The sequence below is a fragment of the Oculina patagonica genome, chromosome 1 (genome assembly GCF_052425735.1).
Source record: "Oculina patagonica isolate OP01 chromosome 1, crgOcupat, whole genome shotgun sequence".
NCBI classification, from domain to species: Eukaryota; Metazoa; Cnidaria; class Anthozoa; order Scleractinia; family Oculinidae; genus Oculina; species Oculina patagonica.
Genome location: NC_135758.1, coordinates 42,120,296 through 42,146,638, shown reverse-complemented (window position 1 = coordinate 42,146,638; position 26,343 = coordinate 42,120,296). Strand labels below are relative to the sequence as shown.

At 37.5% G+C, this 26,343-nt stretch overlaps 1 protein-coding gene across 3 annotated transcripts in view; it reads right to left on the bottom strand.

The window, feature by feature from the left end:
- The window catches only part of LOC144631938 (prominin-1-A-like), a 48,837-nt gene that overhangs the window by 13,712 nt on the left and 8,782 nt on the right, over positions 1 to 26,343 (bottom strand). For 2 of the 3 annotated variants that reach the window (XM_078490528.1, XM_078490518.1), the window contains exons 6-23: positions 25,111 to 25,200; positions 24,130 to 24,338; positions 23,224 to 23,298; positions 23,015 to 23,078; positions 20,291 to 20,367; positions 18,259 to 18,350; positions 17,422 to 17,574; positions 16,754 to 16,877; positions 15,896 to 15,990; positions 14,597 to 14,681; positions 13,865 to 14,011; positions 13,164 to 13,250; positions 12,560 to 12,646; positions 12,125 to 12,178; positions 11,644 to 11,724; positions 10,935 to 11,003; positions 10,224 to 10,313; positions 9,124 to 9,244 (exon numbers count right to left, since the gene is read on the bottom strand). In XM_078490528.1, the coding sequence (XP_078346654.1) occupies positions 9,124 to 9,244; positions 10,224 to 10,313; positions 10,935 to 11,003; positions 11,644 to 11,724; positions 12,125 to 12,178; positions 12,560 to 12,646; positions 13,164 to 13,250; positions 13,865 to 14,011; positions 14,597 to 14,681; positions 15,896 to 15,990; positions 16,754 to 16,877; positions 17,422 to 17,574; positions 18,259 to 18,350; positions 20,291 to 20,367; positions 23,015 to 23,078; positions 23,224 to 23,298; positions 24,130 to 24,338; positions 25,111 to 25,200 (1,800 nt within the window). Of the gene's footprint in view, positions 1 to 6,769; positions 7,281 to 9,123; positions 9,245 to 10,223; positions 10,314 to 10,934; positions 11,004 to 11,643; positions 11,725 to 12,124; positions 12,179 to 12,559; positions 12,647 to 13,163; positions 13,251 to 13,864; positions 14,012 to 14,596; positions 14,682 to 15,895; positions 15,991 to 16,753; positions 16,878 to 17,421; positions 17,575 to 18,258; positions 18,351 to 20,290; positions 20,368 to 23,014; positions 23,079 to 23,223; positions 23,299 to 24,129; positions 24,339 to 25,110; positions 25,201 to 26,343 lie in introns of those variants that run through there. The other variant, XM_078490536.1, reaches the window with a different exon arrangement.

Genomic DNA, 26,343 nt, shown 5'->3' with positions numbered 1-26,343 from the left:
AAAAATATGGCGTGACAGTAACAGCAATACTTCTTGCTGCTGGTGTCACGATTGGTTCTGTAATTGGTGCCATTACAAACTCTTTGAAGGCCACCGGCAAAGCGTTGGGAAAAGGCCTAAGTGATATTGGCTCAAAGGTAGCATCAGCTCTGCCTGGTCTCATTGGCTCGATTGCGAAATTTCTTTTCAAAACCGCTGGTCAAGTAATTGGATTTCTTGCAGAGCACACCTGGCTGCTTATCCTTGCTGTGGTTGCTTTTCTTGTTGAAAAATACATCAAAAAGAGACGTTAACGCATAAGGGTGTAGAGCAAAGCTGCTGCTCCAACCGCGCCAACAGCGACAGTTGCTTTGTTTATTTCGTGTGAATCATTGGCTACGGCCTTCGTAGCTTTAGCGCTTTGCGCGTTGCTAGCTGGTGTTTCAGCAGCGCTTGCGGCGGGTGCCTGATTTTTTTTTGCTGTGGCGCTCTTGTGTATAGGATTTGAAGGGTGGCTGTTTGGTGGGTTGATTTTTGATTTTCCTCCGGCCATCAGTTTAAGAGCTGCTTTTTTTGTAGCTTTATTAACCTCATCATTCACTCCTAATTTCATCCCAACAACAGCCTGCTTAAGCTGGTTATTGTAGCCAACAACGCTTTCTGTGTTTATCACCATACGAGCGGGCATCAGCCAGGCACCTGGGCAGACTGCAAGGTTAAGCCGAACCTTAGCTTCGTCGATGGCTAGTTGGTATCTTTGGACCGACTTTGCCAGATCAGGTTGCCTTATAGCGTCTTCAACCAACACGAGGAACTCACTTTGCGCTTCCTTTGCACGGCCGCCTGTTCCAAGTATGCTACTTCGAACGTTCACCTGCGAACCGAGAATACAGTAGACAAAAGCCTCTATCGACTGGTTTACTCTCGACAAACCTGCCTGAGTAAGCCCTTCAGTGCCGTTAGGACAAAACCAGTCTGCCTGTGCATATGCAGCGTCGTCTGGCTCGATGTATTGAATCAAGTTACCTTTGCTTGCAGTTCCACCTTCATCCGAAAATTTATCGTAATCGGGGTATTTTGCTCCAGTTTTGTTTGGTCCAATGTTAGTAATCCAGATATAAACGTTACCAAGTCCGTGGTTTGCGCCTGTTGTGAAACGGAAATCGCTTGACGGGTCGACACCGAACTCAGCACATATTCTTTTGTAAGAAGCCACGTCGTACTTGTTGTCAAACTGGCTAAACGTTGGGTCGCCAGGCAAGGCGCTTACGCTCTGAATCCCCCCCATCTGAAACAATATTCGCCTTATCGTGAAATAAACGTGAAAAAGGTAAAAATTTCGCACAATCGGTGGCAAGCTAAGAGATGAGTGTTCTTCATCGAAAATTTCTCGGCTTACCCCACTGCCTGTTGTCGCACACCAAACAGCAAAGTTAAGTTGCTGAGGCCAGTAGCCCATATTTTGGCTAGCAAGCCACCTTTTTGACTCTTTTCCTGATGTATGCTTCAGTTTTGTTTTTTGAAAAATCTCTCTTAATTTCGTTGTGAAATATTGGTCTGGTGTGACGTAGATGTTTATTTGGCTGTTAAATATTTTTTTCAAACTTGGTGCGGCTTCGTGAAATCCAACAGCTGGAATTGGCAAAGATGAGCCTTTTGCGCCGCTTGGTGACAGCTGTTGTGGAAAACCGCCTGAAATTTGATTCACCCCCAGTGCTTTTTTCATCTCTGGGCTCCAATATTTGCTGTCAGAGCCAAAAACATTTATCAAATGGCCTTGCCCTGCCTTGTAATAAATGTCTGCCGTTGCTGTGTGGTTGTACGCGAACTCAACCTGTGCAACAAATTTTGTTCGGTCAGCGTTTGGATATTTTGCAAGAAAAGGTTTCCATGCATTGTCTTTTGCCGCTTCAGAAATTGTAGTTGCTTCTGGGGTTTTCATCCACTTCATAAAATCTCTTGTTTTTGCATCCATGGTCCTCTTTTATATTAAACATTTTTTTATTTTTATTTAATATAAAAATGGTTGTGCTGACTGTTACCACAAAAGAAAATCCGAACACTGTTTATTTTGACCAGCCTATTCCAAAACCAAGCTATATCCGGCTTTTAAGTTGTTCTCTTTACAACAGCTGGAATAGTTTGGAAAAGGATGGAATAGTTTTTTATAAACAAGTGAACAAGGAAGAGAAGGCGCGTTATATACGGCAAGGAAACTTCTCACTCGATGACATTGGGAGTATTTTTGAAAAAGGATTTCCAGAGAAAAACATGTTTTCTGTAACAAAAGGCATTGCAGGTCGTTCATTGGTAATAAAAGCAAAAGAGCCCAATTTAAAAGCTTTTGGACTGAATGAAAGTCTTATTAAGTTCTTTAATTTGCCTGGGTTTGAGAATTACGCAAGTATTGAAAAGGAATTTTTTGAAACAATTGAGGTAAATAATGTTTCAAATCCTAAAAATTACTTCATCAACTGTGACCTTATCGACAAGCAACAAAGCTTGCTAAATGGTAAGCCATCAAGCCTTTTAGCGTTTTTTGACATACGTGGAAAACCGTATGAAAAAGTTTATTACCAAAATACACATTTTAACGTCTTGCGCGACGTTTCTGCTGAAGAAAATGTATCATCTCTGACTCTTTCGATTAGAGATGAGAATGGAAAGCCATTCGATTTTAACGGCACAAATCTTACATATGAGTTGGAATTGAATTAAATTAAATACAAAAATAACTTTTATGTATACGAGACCATGTCATCTGCTAATGTGCTCCCGAGTGCCCCTGCTTATGGTGATCGCGAAGAAAACAGCGTAAAACAAACACTGTATCCCGCTTTGCCAAATCAACCAGAAAACTTTAGGTTAACAAAAATCAATCAAATTTGTTCAGAATTTGACAAAGAAGTTGCAAAATACCGAGCTGTTTTGAAAAAGTATAAAAAGGTGAAGTCTTTTTTTCATTATTCCGCAATTTCAATGGGTGGTTTGTCCAGTGTTCTCTCTGCTTCCAGCCTTGGAACAGCGGTAACAGTCGTTGGTTTGCCGGTAAGCGTTCCTTTCGCAGCATGTGCTGCAATTACAGGCGTTTTGTCAGCCGCTTTCACTGGAGCGAGCAAAAAACTTGAACCAAAAATTATGAAAAATAATGAAATTTCTTCTCTTGCTGTTGCCAAACGTGAAACTGTCAATAGACTTGTTTCTGCAGCTCTCATTGACAATAAAGTTGATGACAAAGAGTTTCAAATTATTTTGGATGAATATTCTCGTTACATGGCCCTCAAAGAGACTGTTCGCATGCACCTTACAAAAAATTTAAGCCAAAAAAAGTCATCCCCACAGCCTGACATTGAGAAACTGAGACAGGAAATTCGACAAGAAGAATTAGATAGGTTAAAAAAAAGAATATCAGCAGAGTCGAAATCAGATTTGAGAAAATAAACACTGGATTTAATCTGAGTGTTCAGAAAAATAAAATTAACGCATGACACAAATAGTGACATTGTGTTACACACAGCGTGTCATTGTGTGACACAGAGCGTGACAGTCACGCGTGACGTTGCGTGACAGGTCAAACGAAAGGGCAAAACCCTGGTCGGGGGGTGCTCGTTGGCTGTTTCTTGCCTAGCCCCGGCTAGGACTTTTTCCCCGCCGCTGACAAGGCGGCTGTCCCACATTTTTACCTCTGCCGAGGTTTGAAATCCCGAGGAATTTCTGAGCACCCCCACGTTATCAGTAGGGCCGAGGCGGGTTCACCCAGGGGTATCTCCCACTGAAAGGAGTCCCCCTATACCCCGTAATTCACCATCCGCACAAGCCATTATAACAGGATTCAAGTGGTTGGCCATCCACTACCTCCCTTGACTTCACCAGAATTTGTGAACTAACAAAAAATTACGGCCGCGTTAACTTATATATAGTTCACTTTGTCACGTTTTTCACTTGTGGTACCCTTTCACCTATTTTGAGCAAGTACGCATGCGCTTTTGGGCATCAGGATGATGTCATCATTAATTAGACACTTGGTAAAGTTTGGTAAATAGGCTAAAATGTTGGTGCTTTTCCAAGCGATTTGCTTTATTTTAACCGAACTTTCTACTCCCGTTTGGCAAAATGAGGTCAGACAGATAACATATCAAGTCGTGGAAGCAATGCTTGAAGCAGAAAAAAAATAAACAGGCCCGATTGAGTCCGATGTTTCGGGAAAGTTCTTTCGATCGATCGATAAACTTCTGTGATCAAATCCTGTTATTTCTCGATTTCTTCTCTTCGCTTCACTTCGGCAGCTTCTGTGGGGGCACAAAAAATTACAGCGCGTTAACTGAGCGTATTTTTTTTGTAATATCTGTTCTGTTTCGTTTTTTATCGGCCCAAACACTAAATCCTGATTAGGCCGCCATGTTTCTTTCTGCTCGTCCAAGGGCCTGAGAACTAGAAATATGGTTTCCAGACTCTCTCTGAAAATGTCACGCAACTCACCGGAGCGTGCAAGTTTTGTTTAGCTTGTTAAAACGTTTGCGACAACACTGCTGTCTAATTTTTTTTAATTTTTCAATCAGCTCGTCTGTTAAAAAGATTGTTATTTGTTTTTCATTTTCTTTAGTTTTTTTGTATGTTGTAAACGCTTTTCCATGAGATCTTTTCAAGTTTTTCTTTACATTCAAGTTAATTTCTCCAGTTCTCCCTCTTCCCATCTTCGTTTACTCAATAAGAGCATTTGTTCAATTGAAAAATAATTCTGGCGCGCCTGTTCTTTGGGGCTTGGCGGGGGCCACTTGTTTTAGGACAGTCCTCAACAAGTGTTAAAAGGGTGCCTTTTTGCCTAGATACATGTGCATGGGTTGAAAGGCTGTCATCTAACCCCGACACACTTGCAATATGAGGGTTTTGGACGCAAATCCAAAAAAACAGTGAGGGGCGAGAATGGCGAAGCCGGCAGGCGAGCCAGGCGAAGCCCCGAACACATTTTTTTGGATTTGCGCCAAAACCCTCATATTGCAAGTGTGTACGTTTGGTATTGTTTGGAAAAGGGGCTGCGTCTCAGCATTTCTGTGTGCAAATATAATTTCATTTTATCGAATAAACAGATCTGTTTCCTATTTAAATGCTCCGCGCTCGAACAAAATTTATTTGATGAATGGAGCCGACAAGTGGGAATTATTCCGTCTTGAAGGTAGAGGGCACAATCAAAATGCCTCTACAAAGATGCGTACGGGGTGCGTCATGAAAGACGGGATCAAACAAATAAATCATGTTACAAAATGAATTTTAATTAGTAGTACATACTATGTATATATATCTCATTTATTTATCGAAGAATTACCTTATTATAGGAATATAACGACGCATTTTAACAACGCGAACAAAATGTACGCGTAATAAAATTAACGCGAATTTAGGAAAAGTTCTGGTCAAATGCTTATAGTAAAAAAGTTAACATACATAAAATAACGCGAATTTTTGAAATTCGCGTTAATAACATTTATCGTTAATTTCCTATAATAAGGTAGTTAAATTTCGAACATCTACTTTATTAGTCTAGCTTTTAGAGTGAACATGTCACACACCATCCTTTTAAAGGATGTTTCTCCATATGATATAACCTTTGTCTCGTTGTAGGTGATACATATTATTTTGATATCCAAATAGTTTTGTCTGTCTACGTACGTCATTTCATTCGCCACAGTCATGAAATGCAATTTTTAAAATTAAAAAGCAAGATACTGACTGATCAAAACAACCAAATATATAGAATGATGCAGTCGATGCAAAGCTCTTTGAAGGACGCTTTCACAAGACTGCGTGACAGCTGAAACTAAACATGTACGTTACACAAGGCAACGGTCTGGACAAAATGTTTAGGCAATTACAAAATGGCATGGATTACAGTTTGTTGAACACTAAAGCTTCATATACGTCAATTGCATACAGAACTACAGGAAACAGGCATTTGAAAAACAAGTATATCGGTTCATTACTCTTTCAAGATCGATATTTTACTAGGAACCACGCTGAAAATAAATGTAACAAAGTTAAACCCTTGATGAAAATTTGAAGAACATAAATCGCGTCTTATTCAAACGTTCACTCAGTTGAACAACGTACCAAAAATAACCGCAGATGCACATATTGCACGAATTCTAAAGTTCATGTAAGTGAGGGCTTTCATAGGTACTTTTTAAAAAAACGTTATCGAATGTTTACATCGGGTTACGTAAAAAGAGATTTTTTTTCTTTAACAAAATAAAGCCAACACAATGCAATGATGTTATAACCGTGTTTTCATAGCCACATGCCAATCAACACAGCAACCAATCAGAGCACGCGTTATATGGTGAAAATTTTATAAATTAGCCTCGAACATGCCGGGGGAAAGCCACTAGCTCCAAGGAGTTTTAAAGCTAGTAGCTCCATACTGAAGTACGGGGGCCCAACGGGGGATTAAAAACCGACAAAAAAAAGGGGGGTTAATTGACAAAATACGGTACTTATTTTCTAATTAACAATAAGACTACGAGCCGGAGTATTATTCGGCTGCGCCTCGTTGACTATTCGCTCATAGAAAACGAGGGCGAATAGTCCAGTTGTTTTAGTAGACACTCTAAGCAAAACTTACAATTTTTGTCTTTAAGGCAAAACAGGAACAAAAATAATTGTCTTAAAAGAGCGACAATGCTATATAAGCGAATAGAAAACAGTGGTAGAACCAATCAAATTCGTGGATTCTAATAGAACACAGCTGAGTTTCTACTAACTATTAAAAAAGAATAAAATAACCAAAGATTAGAAACAATTTAGTAGAAACTCAGCTGTGTTCTATTGGAAATCCACGAATCTGATTGGTTCTCCCACTGTTTTCTATTCGCCGATAGAAAACAGTCGCGCGCGCGTAGCTCTTTAAGCGGTAAATTTTCTTGATTTTTGTCTTCAAAGTGCACAATATTGTAGGTTTTGGACTGCAATCCTTTAGAGTTTCTACTAAAACAATTAGACTACTCGCCCTCGTTTTCTATGAGCGATACTCAACTCGGCTGCGCCTCGTTGACTATTTGCTCATAGAAAACTCGGGCTCGTAGTCTAATTGTTAAAAATTCTTAATTATATTCTCTTCATTTGAACCACATGAATTAAGCGTGTTCATTTTGAAGGCATGGTTAATCTGTGGCTCTCGACACTAGTGATGGAAGCACTGTAGTGACATTTTTTCTAGAGACAAAACTACTGAGAATTTCACTACAGCAAGGTTTGTTTTGGCCCAGTTGCTTGCTCCATCCATGGTAATTCTAACATTTCTTCTGGTGCTGAAAAACAAAGTGACCATCCATATTAGATCACATGATCTTCCTTCAAAAAAACAGGTTGCACCACAGGCTCCTGGTTGCAGCCAAGAACTATGGGCACCTCCTCAGACCTTAAGCTCAAAGAAAACAGAATTCTGGGGATGCACCTATAAAAAGTATGCCTTTTTGTCAACACGGTGGGAGGCGCAGTAGCCAAAGGTTATTGCGCTGGACTTCGGATTGAGCAGTCTGGGTTCGGGCACTGAAGGGTCACTGTGTTGTGTTCTTGGGCAAGACACTTTACTCTCACAGTGCCTCTCTCAACACAGGTGTATAAATGGACACCAGCAAATTTAAAGCTGGGGGTAACCCTTCCATGGACCAGCATCACATCCAGGGGGGAGCAGTAATACTCCTGGTCGCTTCATGCTACTGAAACATGTTATGCTCCAGCCCGATGGGCCAGTAGGCTTGAACCTCAGCTTTTTTGGCCAACACAGCTTCTAAAGCGGGAAAAAAGTGGGGAAACTGTCTTAAGAATAAAATTTTTTACATCTTGCAGTGTAAGTCCGCAAAGCATGCAGATGAAGATAATATTCATTATGGACAATGAAAAAAAAATCAGCTAGTTTTATTAGACCTGACCTGTGTCTATATCTTATCAAAAATCACCACAGCACTACCACTAATATTGGGTGCGATTATGCAAACATGTTTATTTATTTATTTATTTATTTATTTATTTATTTATTTATTTATTTATTTATTTATTTATTTATTTATTTATTTATGTGTATGATAGACTTGTTTATCATGATTAAATACAATAGGCAGCAATGCTACCCAAGCGCAACAGATATATGTACCGACGCGACCGCAAGTATCTGGCATATTGCGACAGCTATTGGCCAAGCAACAACAGCAATGAGCATAGTTAGCAACTGTAAAAATCTTTTTGGGAATTTGCGCATTGGTCATTGCAATAAAGACCGGAAACCCCAATGAGTTGTTGTGTATTTATTTATTTATTTATTTATTTATTTACTTATTTATTTATTTATTTATTTATTTGACAAGTGGCAGGTACAAGACAAAAGGAAATAAGTTGCCTACGAGCAGTAACTTTTTAAGACTTTATTGCTCATCAAACGTGTTACATTTATGTTCAATTATTATTATAATAATTATTATTACTATTTACTTTTTTCTTATATTTAATGGGAGATGAAAAGCAACTACAGTATCATGTGTAATTGCAAAAAAAAAACCTCACCAGCTTAAGCAAACTGCATCTTCACTCTACAAAAGGCTTTTTTAAACGTGACTGATTTCTTTTTGTCATGTTCGACAGACGATGGATAGGGGAAGATCACGTGGTGGCAGACAAAAAGAAGGGAATGCAGCAGATGAGGAAGAGCTCGAGCAGCATTTGAATCACAGTGAAGGACCAGCAGACTGTTGTGGAGGGATCGCATTGCTGTCCTACCCGCCTTGGGGTACTCTCCTAAAATACCTATACATGTACGGGTATGTGCCGCCCAACACAAAAATTTGGGGATTCTTGATCTAGAACAGGGCATCCATTTTAGAGACGACTCCTAGAACGGGGTATGATTATTTGAATGCACGAAAGTTTCATCGTATTAAAAATCAGAATGGGGTATAAAAATGGACCTATTTCTAGAACAAGGTATCATTTTGAATGTGCAAACTCTTTTTAAAACAGGGTGCTAATTTGGAGACCCAGGCAGTACATACCCACCAGAAAAATAACCAAGTCCCCCCCCCTCCCCAGGCCTACCTGGCATAAAGGGCATGTGTAAGTAAGTGTTTGTTTACTTGTTTGTTTTAAGCCATGACTCACCTGGTTCATCGCTTACTCCAATGCTTTTAGTCCGCAGGAAATGTTTAGAGGCCCTCACACAAAGAATGATGGAAATAAGAAGACAAAGAGCACAAAGTCCAAATGCTACCCAAGAGGCATTCTGAAACATGACACCAATAAATATCTCTCATTACCAGACGTTATTTAAAACAGTTTATCTTACGAGTTAAGATTTTCTTGCATTTGAATAGCAGCAGGCATAAGTTTCTTATTAACATACCGTATTTACTTGATTGGTCACCGCATATGAAGCAAAACATATTAAAGAGAACATCCCTCAAATATGCACTGCATAACTACAATGTTTTTAAGTTAGAAGTGGCTACATTTTATTGCTTTCTCCCTTCTATCTCTTCCCCGGGGAGGGGGGGGGGAGGGCACTCCCATATATCAGCTATATAGGTATGTGCTGCTGAGAAGGGTATGGTTTTCAAGCAGTTTAGTCTGGGATAGGGCATAGAAATCAGAGAGTTTTGGTCTAGAATAGGATATAATTTGCCAAGAAACTGATCAATGGTATGAAGAATTAAGTCCAGAATAAGAGTAGAAACTCGGAAGAGAAAGAGGCTTCCCTAGACGTGAATAAAATCATTGTGACAACGTTGTTGACAGATGGTTTCCCATTAAAAACACTTATAGTGAAAGAAGCAAGTCTGGGATAGGGTAGGGATTTTCAGTATCTAGTCTAGTATAGGGTTGCAAAACCAGCTGAAGATGGTCTGGTATAGGGTAAGGGTTTCAGAGTCCCGGCGGCACACCCCCACCCAAAAATATACAGGATGCCCCCGGGGGTCTCTCTTCCCTCTTGTTATCATTTACAAACGTTATGATTTTTTCAAGAGCACCACCCGCAAATAAGCAACATTAAGAATTCAAAGAGCACTGCGGCACTCAATCAAGTAAATACAGTAACCTTATGACTAGAGTTGAATAATAAGTTAGTTTTGATGCCTTGCTACCAATACTTTTTTTTAATTAAATTCAAACACAAGCCACACAAAAATAGCTATTGCTTAAAACAAGATAGCCATTGCTCAAAATGTCTGAGAGACACTCGTGCAATTTCTATGTAAACATACCATTCCTGCTGCATAATGATGACAAACAGAACCAGTCAGCCCATGGTATATGTTCGACAAAGTCTCACATCGTCCAACCTGAAACCGGACCTGAGAAACAAAATAAAAAAATTATTAAAAAATAAAAAAACAATTTTTCAAAAAAAAAAAAAAACAAAAAAACAAACCAAAAAAAGAAAACAATTAAAACATAATTTAAGTTTAATGCACTATATTATTTGCCAAACTGCTCCATGGCTGTGATTGGTCCCCTGAGCTGGTCTGAAAATTTGTTGTATATGGACTGCTTAGATAGACAGCCAGGAATTAGCCTTGGCCAATTGTGCTTTCAAAACACTGTGCAAAAGTTGTTGTAAAGTAGAAATCGTTTCCTATAAACATGCTCCCGCATGCTTTTTGTATTTACGTAACTATACTCATTGTATTTGGTAACTGGTAAAAAAGAAGTGTTTGAGCCTATTGGCAATTTAAAGGCTGGCGTTCATCTCTGCTTTCAGTAGCATGAAACAACTAGGGGAGTTTCTACACCCTTTAGGTTGATGCTAGCCCATTCCAGGGTCGATACCGTGACCTTGACCCAGCATTTGATTCACCGATACCCATTTTTATAGCAGGGCAAACAAAGACACTAAAAGAAAAGTGTGAGAACACAACAAAACTCCATCTCAGCATGGCTTGCATGAACACAGACTGCTTGACCTGGAACTTTACCTGACGAATTACATGGTCCAACAGCCAATCCACGTCACCAAAAACAGTGTCCCAGTGCTTTGTAACTCCCTGACAAAAAATAAATAAATAAAGGCAACCATTTACATTTGATATAAATATTACCATACAGTGGAACCCTGAGATGACAAAGGGCCAAGGGACTGACAAAATATGTTCACTATAACGAGGTTTTGTTATATCGAGGTTCTTTTCCATATATTTTACTATTACTGGGGCGTAGAATATCGTTTGTTATATCGAGGATTTCGCTATATAGAGGTTCATTAAATCGAGGTTCCACTGTAGTATTCTTGTATCTACACCTATATATTTTTTATACAATAGCTTATAAATACAGTAAGCGGACCTTCACAAAGCGCTAATGGTAACCTCAAGGTCCTCCAGTGCCCAGTGTACCTAGTTGAGCGCAAATTTGAGAACAGTCTGTTTTGTAAGATCAGCAGTAACTTAAATCTATCTCTAGCAGGTTTGTTGACAGCACCCTATAGACCTGCAATAAGTGCCCTCCTTGAGATGCCAAAATTTTTATAAGTTCCCCAGGCACTAATAAGTCAACTTTTACAGTTATTATGGCTTCATCAAGTCACGCCTTCTGTACCATTGAGTACTGTTATTTCTTGTATAATTAACAAACCTCTTTAAGGCAAGCATGTATTTTTTAACAGAGTAAACATCTATTTATACCAACCCTAGCAGCAATTGAAAGGGCTTCATTTGCCAAAAAATGTTCCACTTGATTTAGACTTATCATCGTCCTTTGAACTGAATTCTAGAGAAAAAGAAAATTACTATTATGGAAGCAATAAAGAGCAACTAGGCAGGTCAGGTAATATTGAACACTTAATGACTGGTCCCAAGGGAAACAGTTAATTTTGTTCCCTGGAAATCTCAATGTTTTCTGAGGCAGAGCTGCAGAAGGAAACATTGAGTTTCGAGGGAAACAAAATTAACTGGTTTCCAGAGAGACCAGTCATTAAGCGATTTGTTTATATAGCACAACAAAGACTTAGAAAAAATGGTGGTCGTATGGTGGTCGTCAATCAACATTGACCGATAACAGTTCCGAGTACTTACAACAGGTTAAACTCTCAACCATACTTCATGCTCAATATTTATTAACTTTTTAAATCTTCATTATCTACTAACTGTCACTGCATTCTAATACATACCATTATAACATCTCCCTGATGTTGAAGATCACTTGCTAGCTGGCCCAGTTTAGCCTGAAAATAACCATAAATTATAGGAAAAAATATATACTAGTGGCTTTTTTAGTTAGTGAAGTTAGATCAGCAATGTTGCTGATTCTATAATCCTCTAGCCACTGCAAAATTGAGATGTATACATTGTAAAGGGCCGTCTCCTAGAATGATGTTTTATGATTTAGAATGAACTATTAACCATTTGATTGTGCCATATTTATACTAACCTTGAAACACATCTAACTGATGATTGTCAACTGGAAGTTGACAAAGGTGAAAAACCATTGTAGTAAATTTTGACTGCACAACAGTTTCATTAGAAACTAATAACTTTGTTCATTTTCTTAGTCTAAAACAAGTACATTGACTCATATGACCAACAGGGACTCGCAATAGACTCACCGCCTGTTCCTGGGCTGACTTAACAACTGATGTATGTACTTGTTCAAGTCTGTTGGCCGTCTCCATCAACTGATCACTAACTGCATTCTAGTACAAAACAAAAGAAAATCATCAATAGTTTGGAAGCACTGATTTTGTCATAAAATAACATGTGTGGTAGTGGTGGTGACAAGTTAGGAGAAAAATTCTGTGGAGATAATCAACCAACATGTTTTATTTTTATTATATTTATATTCCGTGCACTGTAAACACCCGCAGATAAGCTGCACCTTTTTTCCAAAAGTCCTCACTCCAAATTGGGGGTGCAGCTTAATTCTGCGAGAACATTTGGAAAAAGTGCCGTAAATTTCCGTGAATAGACAATTTTATGGAAAAGTATTCATAAATATCACATAAAACTACAAGAGAGTACTGGTCATTGCTAAAACCTGGTAACCTTCTTCCGATCTACCTTGGAACAGTTATATATACTGACATCTTGTACTGAGTAATTACAATAAGTTTGAGCCAGAGTGATGTCTATCAGGTGTGGTCAATACTACTGCATGCAACACAACATACAGTTAAGTTTCCATGGTTATAGTCATTTATTGTACTATCGTACCTGCCCAGCAGCTTTTGCTGCATTAGCAGCTTTACTGACGTTGGATGCAAATGATGGCAGAGGAACTGTCACTATGGGCTTTTTTACCTATAATACGCAGCAGTATACATTAACAACTATCAATCATATTAATCAAATACAACTCACTCCAACAGTTTCCAGACAAAGCATAAAGCTCACCCAGCATATTCCATTCCAACAAAACTGTAAGTACTTTTACGACATTTTCCACATTCACCCTTTGCTGTTGTCATTTACTTAACAATAATACACCATTTTTTCCTTTCTTTCCATTTACTTATTCTCTGACTCGCCACAGTTAACAAATTTATTTTTTATTGTCCACCTGTCTTCTTGTTTCCCGTCTGTCTGTCTACAGCCTGTTTGTCTGGCTTCCCAGGCACATCAGCCACTTGATTGGCATTCCTCTCTGTTTTTCAGCCTGAGTGATGCTTTCAGGCATGCAGGCAGTCAGTCTACCCTGTCTGTCTGTCTGTCTGTCTGTCTGCCTGTCCGCCTGCCTGCATGTCTGTCTGTCTGTCTGCCTGCCTGCCTGCCTGCCTGTCTGTCTGTCTGTCTGTCTGTCTGTCTGTCTGTCTGTCTCCAGTCAGTCAGTCAGTCTCAGTGCCATCTACCTTTAACTTTCCAATGTCATTCATCAATTGATGGCATATATAGAAATAATTTCTAAATGTTCAAACCTGTTCATCATACTGTGTGAAGTTAATTTCCTGCACGCCAGCATCTAATGAATCATTTACACTTGTCTTGGCCTCATCAGACAACACAGTAGTATCCTCAACAGTTTTGTTTAGTTCACCAAACACTTCATCTATTGCAGGAATTTGCTAAATAAAAAAACATTACATAATTCACACCGTGTTGTTCCAGAAAAAGAAACATTTTTGGTTTTGAACAGCCCCCCCCCCCCCACTCCCTTTGGAAACAATTCAATTCGCTTCATATTGTCTTTAATACATGTACTTTGCTTTTGAGACCCCTTCCCCCTCAGAATTTCCAAATGACCTTCCATGGGGTGGGTATGCATCGATACTATCTGGAACCACACATTGCAGTAATATTTACAGGTATTTCAATTAATGTTGTCACATCAATGCTTCAAGTTTACATGACAAAACTGAAAGGTAGTATGGGAATTAAGAAAAGGGCAGTTGCATGAATACTAATAACAAACAATTATATGGGATGATTTTTTTCATTTAACTTTATCAAATTTGTGGAAACAAGGTAGTCTTAGGGTAACCTAGTGCATTTTAGAGGAATTTTACCAAGCTCAATGCCATGTAATAGTGAAAGAAGATCTCAAGAGAGGACAAACAAACTTGTAGATTTCATCTACACCAATAGGCAAATTTCCAGTGAAATTTGAGAAAAATTTCCAAATTTCAGAATGTACAGTTCATTACACTTACATCTTTATAGTGAAGCACATCAGAGAGGTTGTACAAATGATCCATCTTTAGAACATCCCAAGGGGCGTGATTCTTAGAACAATCTCTAGAAACACAAGACAATTTCTGCGCCATGAATAACTGTATCAACTATTCTGGATAGCCAGTTAGGCAATAGTCAAAACAATCTATAGCATAATTTATGTATTATGTGAGATTTATAAATTATAGTAAGTATCAGAAGTAGTAGAATTTCAAGATGGATTTTATGTCAGGATGTTACGTCAGGTTTTCAAGTCATGTACCCTTCAATGGGGTAAGCATTACAATACCCATTAACCACTAACAGCAAACTCTATTCCTCACTGTCAATTATAATCACGATATGGCTGTTCCAGTGTGTTCTAAAGTCAAGATCCTGAATTAAAATTATGTTCCAACTTGCCATCTTCAAGACTCCAAGAATATGAGACTTGGACCCCTCATAAGGTAGGCTAGGTAAAAGCTGGGTAGAGCTCGAGTCTGCGTTTGAGCCTTGTGGCCCATCAGGCGGACACTTATCCTGGTTTCTGTAGCATGAAGCAGCTAGGAGTATTTCTACTCCCCCTTGATGGCATGCTAGTCCATCGCAGGGTTACCCCCAGCAGTGAGTTCACCACTATCCATTTATACACTGGGTGGAGATAGGCACTATGAGAGTAAAGTGTCTTGCCCAAGAACACAATGCAGTGTCCCAGCCAGGGCTTATACCCAGACCACTCGATCTAGAGTCAACTGCTTTAACCATTAGGCCACTGTTCCTCCTCCCTCGTGGCGTACCCAAGATTGTATTAAATACACAGTACACATACTGGATTCTGATTGTTTGATTGCTACAGCGTATACTTGTCTTAATCTTTTTTGCCTTGTTATTCATCAAGTGAGATCGAGTGGGTAAAAAAAACACAAGAGAAGATTATGGCTTGTGCGTAATATTACACTTGTGGCGCTTCTGCCTTGTATGTAATATTACGCTTCTGACTAAATGTTCTATGCAGAACAAAGGGGACCATCTATTTGAAAGGCTTTAAGTCCAGGTTTAAGCTGGTTTCTGCAGCATGTAGCAACTAGGAGCATTTCCATTCCTTCCTGGATGAGATGCTAGTTCATCACAAGGTTGTCCCCAAGCATTTAATTCACCAGTATCCATTTATTATACATCTGAGTAGGGAGAGGCACTGTGAGAGTGTCTTGCACAAGAAAACAACACAATGAACCCAGTATTCTTGTAGCTATCTACAAAATAATTTTACTTTAAGCAAAAACAACATTGCATCTCACCCAAGCACTCCTGATATGGTCAGTGGAACATTGCCGTCCTTGAATAGCATTTGGGCCAAGATGTACTCTCCCATAACTTTTGGGTCATCTACAGTCTAAGAGAAACAAACAAGGGATGATTGTTTACACTAAAATAAAAGGTTAGCATGATTTCAAACTCTTTGATGCTGTGTGGAATAGGGTCTCTATATACATGGCTAGGTCTGATAGTATAGCTGATACCATTTCTGAATACATTGACATTCATTTCTTTTTACAATAAGATTCTTTATCAGAGAAAATAAAAAAAAATTAATAAGACATTAGAACACAGCGAAAACAGAGCTCGAAATTTTGTAGGGAGTATTTCGAACCGAGCGAATTTTCGCTCGAATTTTCAAAGTCAATTTCGAAGCAAGCGAATTATCGCGCGAAATTTCACGATGTTTAAAACAATAGGCTGAGCGAAAAAGGCCACTTTTTTGCCACAAATTCGCTCTGAGCGAAATATCGCACTTTTTTCATCGAAAAACCAAGAAAAGTTGCGTATTTCGACGAATTTCGTTTGCATTACTTTTGCACAGTACTGTAATCTGATTTAAGAATAAAAAAAACGAACTGTACTATAAATGAATGCTGACACTTTCTAGAATACAGAAGAAGTTTTCTTTTAAGAAATCTGACTCAATTTAATTTTCACCGTTCTTTGGAATTGATTATTTTTAACTGTCAAAAAGCACTTTTGTCACTTCCATGTACAATTATTGCCCTGCAGTGATTGACCATTGCCAAAGCCAAATCAATCCCAGCTTAATTCAGATTAAAACTTACATGCTCATGAACTCATGAACTTCTTGAATTGAATCAAGATAAACTTACCTTTTGAAGCAGCTTATAATCATCAATATCCTCACAAACAATTGCAAAATTTGATCCTAAAAGGAACACAATTCCAGCCAGCAAATTGATGAGGAATGCAGAAAAGAAAAACAGACCCGCAGCTCTAAAATGAAACAACATAACAAGGCTTTTACCAGCTGGCTGCAACATAGCAACTTCTTTGGTTACATGTGAACCAAGATCTCACTGAATTAAATTTGAGCGCCATATTTCCCAACAACTGATGCTGACAACATTATCATTCAGTCTGTAGTATTTTCTGTTTTTTTTTTTTTTTACATAATTATGTCTGGATTTATCAAAACCTGGTCAATGAAAAGTGACCTTAGTTAGCCTACAGTTAGCTTAGGTAGCTTGCAGTTAGCCTTATATTGGGATTAGGGATTTCTGGCTCGCAAATCATGAGAGCCATTCAGGTTAGCCTAAATAGCACTTTAGTTAGCCTACATAGCACTCTGGTTAGCCTAAAATTAATAGTACTCTGGTTGGCCTACAGTTAGTTTAGGTAGCTTGTGGTTAGCCTTAGTGTTGGGATTTGGGATTTCTGGCTCGCATGGCTCGCATGCCTCGCTGGCTCGCATATTATCCTATCTCTTATAATAACATTAATCCTATCACTGCCTCTCTCAGTAATTACTAACACCTACCCAATCATAAGCCTTCCTCCCCAGTCAGCGACATTACTTCTGCTGTTGGGTGTATCATATCTGGTTGAGCCACACAGGCCTAGCATCACAGCAATTATTAACAACAAACCATCCACCAAAGTCAACACTCCTAATAGAATGAAGATTACATGCCTGTACAAAACAAGGAAAGGACATTCAAATAATTTAAAGTTTAAGTTTAACAACATGGTTCTAAACCATGAGGAGCAGAAATGACACAGTGTTGAGAGTGCTGATTCTCGCCTTGCTCTGAGGGTTTCTCTCTCAGCGCCATGAGCCATGGATATGGCGCTATATAAATCTTTATTATTATTATAATTATTATTATTATTATTATTATTATTATTATTATTATTATTATTATTATTATAATTATTATTATTATTATATTACAGGTTACTCCGTTTTCCTCCCTCCAGAAAAACCAACATTTCTAAATTCTAATTCAATCTGGATAGAGGACCCGCATGAAAACCAGCTGGAGCTGGTGTGGCATCCTCTTAAAATACTGCAAATTATTATTTTATTATTTACTGGTATTACTAACACAATTTTGCCTCTAAAATTTCAACTTTAATCCCTAATTTGATGATTTTACAAATGATAGTCTGGTGGGCATTTTACCCATTTCAGTATTTTGCCTCACCTCCCTTGATATGAGCTACCTTCCTTTGGCAACTCCTAAATATCCATGCACAATTTTATGTGTAACCATTTACAGCATTAAAAAACAACTGGAAGTTCAGGCAGTAACTGGAACAAAATTTAAGTGGAAAACAATTTAACTGGAAAACAGTTGGAAGTTCAGTTTTTTACCTGTATTTATCATATTTAGTCAACATTCCATCTGGACCAAGATACTGTTCATCTACATCATCTTTGATTGGGTTTAGTGTATCCTGCAGGTACTATAACAAGAAAAATAAATGTCATGCATCTTAAATTACTGTTTAAGGGAAGTGGTCATAACAAGTGTACGCAATGAGGACCCACGTTGTGTAGAAGTAGGGGGCTATGCAAGATACCACCTGTCTGATTAGCCAAATGGTCAAAATTTATTGGCCTCAAAATTTGAGTTGACACTTTCATATTCTGCATTGCTGGAGAATGGCACAAGGACGTTTGAATCTTTTTCTTAGTTTCTACTCCTGATAGAGTGGGAGCTATACAAACAAGACCCCATCTTTTAACTTAAAGGTGGAAAAAGTAGGGTACATGAAGAGACCATCTGTCTGTTTGTAGAGTGGTGGGTCCTGCCTGAGTACAATAGTTTTGACCATTTCCCTAACAACTGATAGTAAGAGCGACCCCAAAAAAGCTGGGGGTAACCTATGCTATACAATAACTGGGAGAATTCTAGAATATACATGTAGACCATGAAAATGACATAATTTGCAACGCGACATAAAGATAATTTCAGAAAACTTGAGAAATTGTTCCGGTTTAAATACCCAAAAAAAAAAGAATCTGCCAAGTTGAAGCCTAAATGTTCCAGCTGACTTTCTTCAAGTTGAAAAATGCAATTTTACAAGCTGCCACACACACACACACACACACACACACACACACACACACACACACACACACACACACACACACACAATTTTGCACTGATTTTCCATCTAATTTGGCAGAAATTTGTTTTTGTTATAATTGAATAAAATAAATCGTACACATTTTTCCATGGTCTAAATTCTTATTTTTTTTTTTTTTTTTTTTTTTGTTTAAATTAAAAAAAAAAAAAAAAAAAAGAGAAAAAAAAAAAAAAAAAAAAAAAAAACCAAAAAAATATAGAGAGCTTTGTGCACTAATTTAACTAAAAATTAAGCCATAAAATGTTCAAAACTTTGCAGTGAAGCCACTCACCAAACAGCTCATAGTCCACTTGAGTTTTGAACATTTTTATGCTGTTATTTCATATGTTTAAATATCATTTAGCAGGGGCACCTTGCGACCTTGATCTGCATTTGCTTGCTTGCAAATATTTGCAACAAGTCTCTTGTTCAGCACTTTGCTTGCTTGCAGTGAGTGTAGACCATGTAAACATGTGGTTGATTTGCTAAAGAATGGATAAGTGTCCCATGAAGTTTAAGTAACAACACTCCTATATAGTCACTTTATGTCGGGTTAATGAACACAATATCAGCAATATTGTTTAGCTTAAGCTGGCAAGAATGAAATCAAGTCCATTAGCAATTCTTGGCCAAATTTTTATACGTTTGCCGTACGCCATTTATCAAATTAATATCTCTGGCCACGAGGCGTTTCATCGGCAGCTATAATTTTGCTGCACGAGCCACTTTGGTTCTGAGCTGTGAGGCAACTTTCACTCTCAGAACTTATACAACTGAAAGTCAGAAATGTATGGAAATCAATACCGACGATTGCATCTACCTGTGAACGCACACAAATGATGTCAAACGTCAGCGTTTCAGGTGTCAAACTTTGAAGTTTAGCAGACCGTAACTGCAACTTTCGCGCCAAAAGTTCAACACATAATTTTCTGGTTTCGAAATGCCAGAAAGATTAGATATAGAGACTTCTTCTGAGAAACTGATGCTGATCTGTGTCGATATGCATACACAGGTTCACTTGAATCATTTCTAGTGTAAAGTTTCGCCCGTACTCAGTGTTTATGGTGAGTATTTTGAGTGCAAAAGATCATGTTACGGTCTGCTAAACTTCAAAGTTTGAAACCTGAAACGCAGACATTTGACGTCATTTGAAAACGTTTTTAGCGTGTGCATTCACAGGTAGATGCAATCGACGGTATCAAGAAGGGACTGCCACTTGGCAAGTACAGTTATAACTAATAAGTATAAAAGATTCTGAAATTATCATTATTTACCTTATTTATGTCATCTTCTAGAGGCTGCAATACATCTACTTGCATGTTGTCTATTTTAGATGAAAAATTTTGAAACTCTGTAGATAAAATAAAAAATAATAATTAAAAGGGATTTAAGACACAGAAAACAATCGCTTGGTTAATATAACCCAAAATCAATGATCTAGCCAATAATACACGGATTTGCGAAAAAACCGGAAGTTTCATGGAAGCGAGGCTAAGTGGCCCTTGCCAGCTAAAAAATGTAAAGTTTACATGAGCGCGTGGGGCATTTCAAGTCGGAAAAAGCATTTCCTTCACAAATTCGCCACAAATCTTGATCCTTATGTGCTCAAAAGTATAAAAGAAGAAATTCAGTTAAGGTCTAACAGGCGAGAGGTGAAATTTTACTTTTACATACAGTTTAGCGGTAAGATGTTGTTGACTTCTCTGTAATCGAATAATTTAATACTCAAAACCTCAATTTTATTTCTTCTTTGCTCAATTTTGGATTTTGTTGATCAATAAAACACCTTGTGATTCACAAGAACTTTAAAAAACAGATTTTGTTTTGGGAGGCTCTTCGGTTTTCAGTCCGACTGAAATTCCGGTATAAACAGATAATCTAAGAGCAACTAGCACTTGTGTAGGCGATGTCTCCGGCAAATATTTTGAAGATTCTAATTCTGTCACTTTTAAACATGTGCGGCAGCTTTTTTAGTAGAATTTCTGATGGACATGAACTGTTTCAGGTGTAAATTGAGTTGTATATGTTTTTGAGTAGCAAGGAAAGTCCGTTTAATATCAATTAAATAAAGCTGCCTTTCATATCAAAAGAAATATTTACAAATAGAGCCGTTTGTTTTGACAGAGAAACTCGCATGTCATGCGGTTTGTTGTGACATGTTTCAGTCAGGAAAATCCCTCAACAATGGAAACATTCAGCCTTTTTTATTAGTAGCATTTTGCACAGACGTGAATTGCTTCATTTGTGAACTGGATCGAATTTTAACAGCAAGCGAAGGTATGGTCTGTGCGTAGTAGCGGGAGCGATGAAAGGCAGGCAGGCAACAACTCAACATTTGCGTCTAACAATCTATACATTTACCGTAGATTAATTGTAATGTCTTACCGCATTTCGGTCACACAAATTGGAGCGACAGCTAGATACCTCCACTTATATTTTAACAGTAACAGAATGTAGAAACGGTAAGATTGTGAGACATGTTAATGCGAGCTTCTCTGTCTATAACAGTTCTACAGTATAACTTCTATATAAAACAAAACAACTCTGATTCGGTTCCTTATAAATATTTTTTGGATACAAATGGCGGCTTTATTTTATCGATATTACGGTAACCTGGATTAGTTTTCTCTAGCAACACAAATGCATGTTAAATTTAATTTGATTTTAATTTGAAAAAGTTTATGCCTATCACAAATTCTCAAAAATATATGCTGTATTTTATCAGTCACAGAATTATGGAAACTTGACATGTTTGCCACTGACATGTTTACACAAGTTTCTCTGTCAATACTAGAAAGTTTTTGTTCATATCGAAAACCAAAGGACCTCCCAAAGTAAAATCTGTTTTTTAAAAGTTCTTGAGAATTATAAGGTTTTCATTTTATCGATCAACAAAATCTTAAATTGACTGTTATCCACCTCAAGCGAGCGGCTGAAATTCATCCTTCATTGGCGGAGGAATATTCATTCAAGCTAGCGCTCAGAAGTCGGCAGCAAAATCCATCCGCCAAGCTGTTAAAATTTCACCTGTCACCTGCTAGACCATACAGTAAATTACTTCTCTTTTACTTTTGAACTTATAAGGATCAAGATTTGTGGCGAATTTGTGAAGGAAATGCTTTTTCCGACTTGAAATGCCCCACGCGCTCATGTAAACTTTATATTTTTTAGCTGGCGAGGGCCACTAAGCCTCGCTTCCATGCAACTTCCGTTTTTTTCGCAAATGGAGTATTCAAATAAGTAATAGCTCTCAGTACTTCAAATTAATTAAACGTCAAATTATAAATGAACCAAAATTTTGACATTCTCTCTTTAACCATTTTAAAGCAACCAAACACTACACCAACCCATTATTAATTAACTTAAAGAGAAGTTTTGCTTTCTAAGCCTTAAAGCACGAACCACAGGAAAAACTACGCAGATTTCCAAAGGCTTCACAAAACGTTTCCAAAATGACCACGCACTGGCCATGGAATAGAATGAATGGCACAAGCTCTGAGTTTTGTGAGGTCACAATATAGGCTCTGCATGACACTGTCACATGACCTTATCAATCATTAATTAAAAATGGGAAGTAGCAAAAATGGTTGCCAAAAAATTTCAAGAGGCTCTGTGGTTTGAAAGACTGAAACATTTAGAGGATTTATATGGGAAAAAGTTGCTGATGAGCAAGCCTTGCTAACTTCAACTAAGTAAACTCATTTACAAGCTCAGTCGGCTTTTCTTCCCTTTATACCTTTGGAATTACTCCAAGTGTTTGTTTTAGTAAATGTAAATGTAAAAATTGTAAAAATGGAAATGTTGTTTATAGTGGTCATGCACTTAGCTTCGAGATAGCTAGTTTACAGGCATGCCACTGAAAGAGAGGAAACAAATATTTTAAATGAACATAACAAGCGAAATTTCAGCCGGTGATAAGCTCTCTTTCAGCTGGAGAAAATTATCTGGTAGCCTGCTCTTACAGCGATACATAATAATTATGAAAATTCAATCCATACCATTAGTTAAATTTGTTGTCAGGTTTTGAACTCTCTCAGGAATGTTGTGAACTGACTCATTGCCCTGAAATGTTAAATGTTTACAAAGTTATAATAACACAATCAAATTCCAGTAATTATTATTTAATAATGAATTATTATAACGGATGCAAAATATAACAAACACTTGTTATAAGGCCAACCTTTCCAAAATGATTGCAAACACTTACTTTCACAACTTCATCTGTTAAATTTGTCTGCACAACATCCTCTACTTTCTTATGGGTATCAGTAACATTAGGGACCTTTAGGAGGAAATAAAAACATGCTTAAATTGACTTGATATATTAATACCAAAAAGAACAAATTTTGTACCACCATACAGCTTTGATTTTAATAGGCTTTCGACCTTAATGGTCCTAGTCAGTCTAGATACATTTGAAATGGCAATGTTCAGTAGCATGATGTATGTACAGTATACGATGTACGGAGATCTATAACGAAGTAATGACGGTGCACAGCGCACATGGATTAACCCTATTAAGGCTATCGGGTTTACTTAATAAAGTGTGCAAATGACTTATCCATATGGTATCTAATTCATTTTATTTTTCAGGTAGTGTCTGGCTCCATACTAAAACCTGAAATGTTTGGTTAAAATCAGAATGGGGAGAAACTAAATGAATTTTAAGGGCCAACTCCTTGCTGTTTCTGTGTCCAGTAAATGCAGTGTGAACATGAGGAAAATAACAATATAATTATAACAAACATGCATTTCAAAAAAAAATACCATCAAAATGTTGAGTTTACCGGTAAGTCAAGAGTCTAAAATGAGCCCAGACTGGCTTTGCATTTCTTTTCTGGAACATGTGTTCCTTGACATTATATACATGTATAGTCTAAAGTTCATTATTATATAATTTTGTTTTTCATTTAAAGCAGGCTGCCAGTTTCAAATTAAAAGGTACCAGGGAATGCACTGTCAGTAATATTTCAATTGACTTGAGAAAGTAGATCAAGAAACACTGTGCGCAAACCATAGCAAATTCCTATCAGTTATATTTTACTAATATTTCACCACTATGCATGAACATAATAATTAATCAAAACTTGTCATGACACTGATCAATACATACCTTGGTAAAGTTTGCTTCAGTAGCCAGTTCATTGCCAACAGGAATTTCATTACACGTGCCTCCTCCACCATTGTTCTTACACTTGTCTTGTGCATCTGTCAAGTTTTGCTGTGCTGTTGTTAGTTCATGTTGAATGTTGTTACTTTTTGAAACCAGTGATGACGTTATGGTTTGAATTTCAGTCAAAAGATAGAGAGACTGGGTGACGGCTGAAAATTAATTTAACGATTATTATTAATGTTACAATTAATGTATTTAACAATTAGCCCTCGTTAACTCGGAAAAGAGTTGTAGTGAGCAAACAGAATTTCTCTCGATTCCTGTTAAACATAGGCACGCAACGGGTGCAAGTGTTTTAAGGCCTCTTAAGAATTGGACCTGTTCTCTGATTTTCTAGTTAAATTGCATAATATTAACATGCTTAACTATCAGCCAAAATTTTGTATTTTAATTTTTCTATTATTATTATTTTGCCTAACCTTCAAAAAGCAAAAAGGAAAAATAAAAAGAAAGAAAACAATTTGCCAAGGATAGGAACTCTATCTCTTGGCCTTTCAGCTTGTTCACGTTAGCAGCTAGATGACAATCAAACTAATTATTAAAAATAAGTGAAGTAAAGGTGCGGAAAGTTTAACATCATTTGTTTTGGCCGATCTTTATTTGCCAGTTTGTTGTTTTGAATTCTTTTTTTCATAATTACATTTTCCAAGTTTAGTGGCTTATAGCCACTTTGATTTTCTACTTTTGTCAACTTGACATGTACTAGGAGGCAAGCATACAAATCCATTTATTTATTTTTTTTACTTTAACTTACCAATTGCTATAAGTTCTCAAAATTTACAGACATACTAAATTCATCACACTCTTTCAATTTCTGATATCCAATTTGTTCCATGTTTATTTATAATGATCGTCAAGGTCGCACAATGATATGACAAGCTTTTGCTAAGAACCTATTATGCAATTTAATGCACCATGTACCTTTTTCAAGATCTAAGACAGCATCAAAAAGTTCGTTGAATAGAGGTGAACCTTTTTGCATTACAGGAACAACTATATCCATGCCCATAGCTGAAATGATTAAAACAATTGAGTATATAAATTATTCCATTCATTATCAATGATTCAATGATTCAAATTTTCCCTCTAGTGCATATCACCAGTCTAACCACTGCATTTTATGGTACTTAACTACCGTATAAACCCGCAGATAAGCCGCACCTTTTTTCCAAAAAATTTCGCTCGAAAGCGGGGGTGCGGCTTATCTGCGGGAACATCGGAAAAGGTGCCGTAAATTTTCGTTAACTGATGCTAATTTATGGAAAATTATGTAAATTAAAAAACTTAAAACTACAAGAGAGTACCGGTCATTGCTTTTGCAAGTTTGACAGCTCCTATACTGTTTGCAGTGTCGACAATGGCCTATAACTTTAACAGTAATATTGATACTTTTACGAGCGAGAAAATACCACGAGTATTCACGAGTAAGATGGCCAATTGTTCTCTCTCATTTTTACACTTTGATGAAAATTTGTCGAACTGATTACAAAACTCTCATTATGCAACAAGTTTATCTCCAATAGATGGCTCCCAATCTCTTTAATTTGTCGATATATTATAGCCACGAAACTCGAACGCCTCCATCGCCATCTTGTTTTGCTTTACGTTCTCGCCCTAGTCCCATATTTCGAGTTCGATCAAATGCCTGGTTACTAAGCTACGACAATCAGCAAACGAAAGTTCTTGTTGTTGTCACACAAAAATCTATGGAAAAACTGTTGATGAAGAAATACCTGTCAACAAATGCAGAAAAAGATCACCCATAATATGTCAAAGTTGGTTTTCATTATATTAAAGAGCTCAAATTGTGGGTAAGACTGAAGTATTTTCTGTTTCATGTTCATTGAGTTTACGTTCGTGAAGAAGACTCCTAAAGACTCAACTTTGGATTTTTGACTCGACTTTGGATTTTCTTTGATTTACTTTCAAAAAACTTTTTTTCCAACATTTGAGTTGTTAAATTTAGGGTGCGGCTTATCTGCGGGTGCGGCTTATACGCGGGTGTTTACGGTACATTCAATAAGGGTAGATAAAGGTTAAAGGTTAGGTCTGCATGCGAGCCTAGTGGCCCAACCGACTGGAGCTTATCCCAGTTTCTTTATAATAAACATTTATTATAAATAGTTAATGTAATTTACAGCTAAAACTATAATT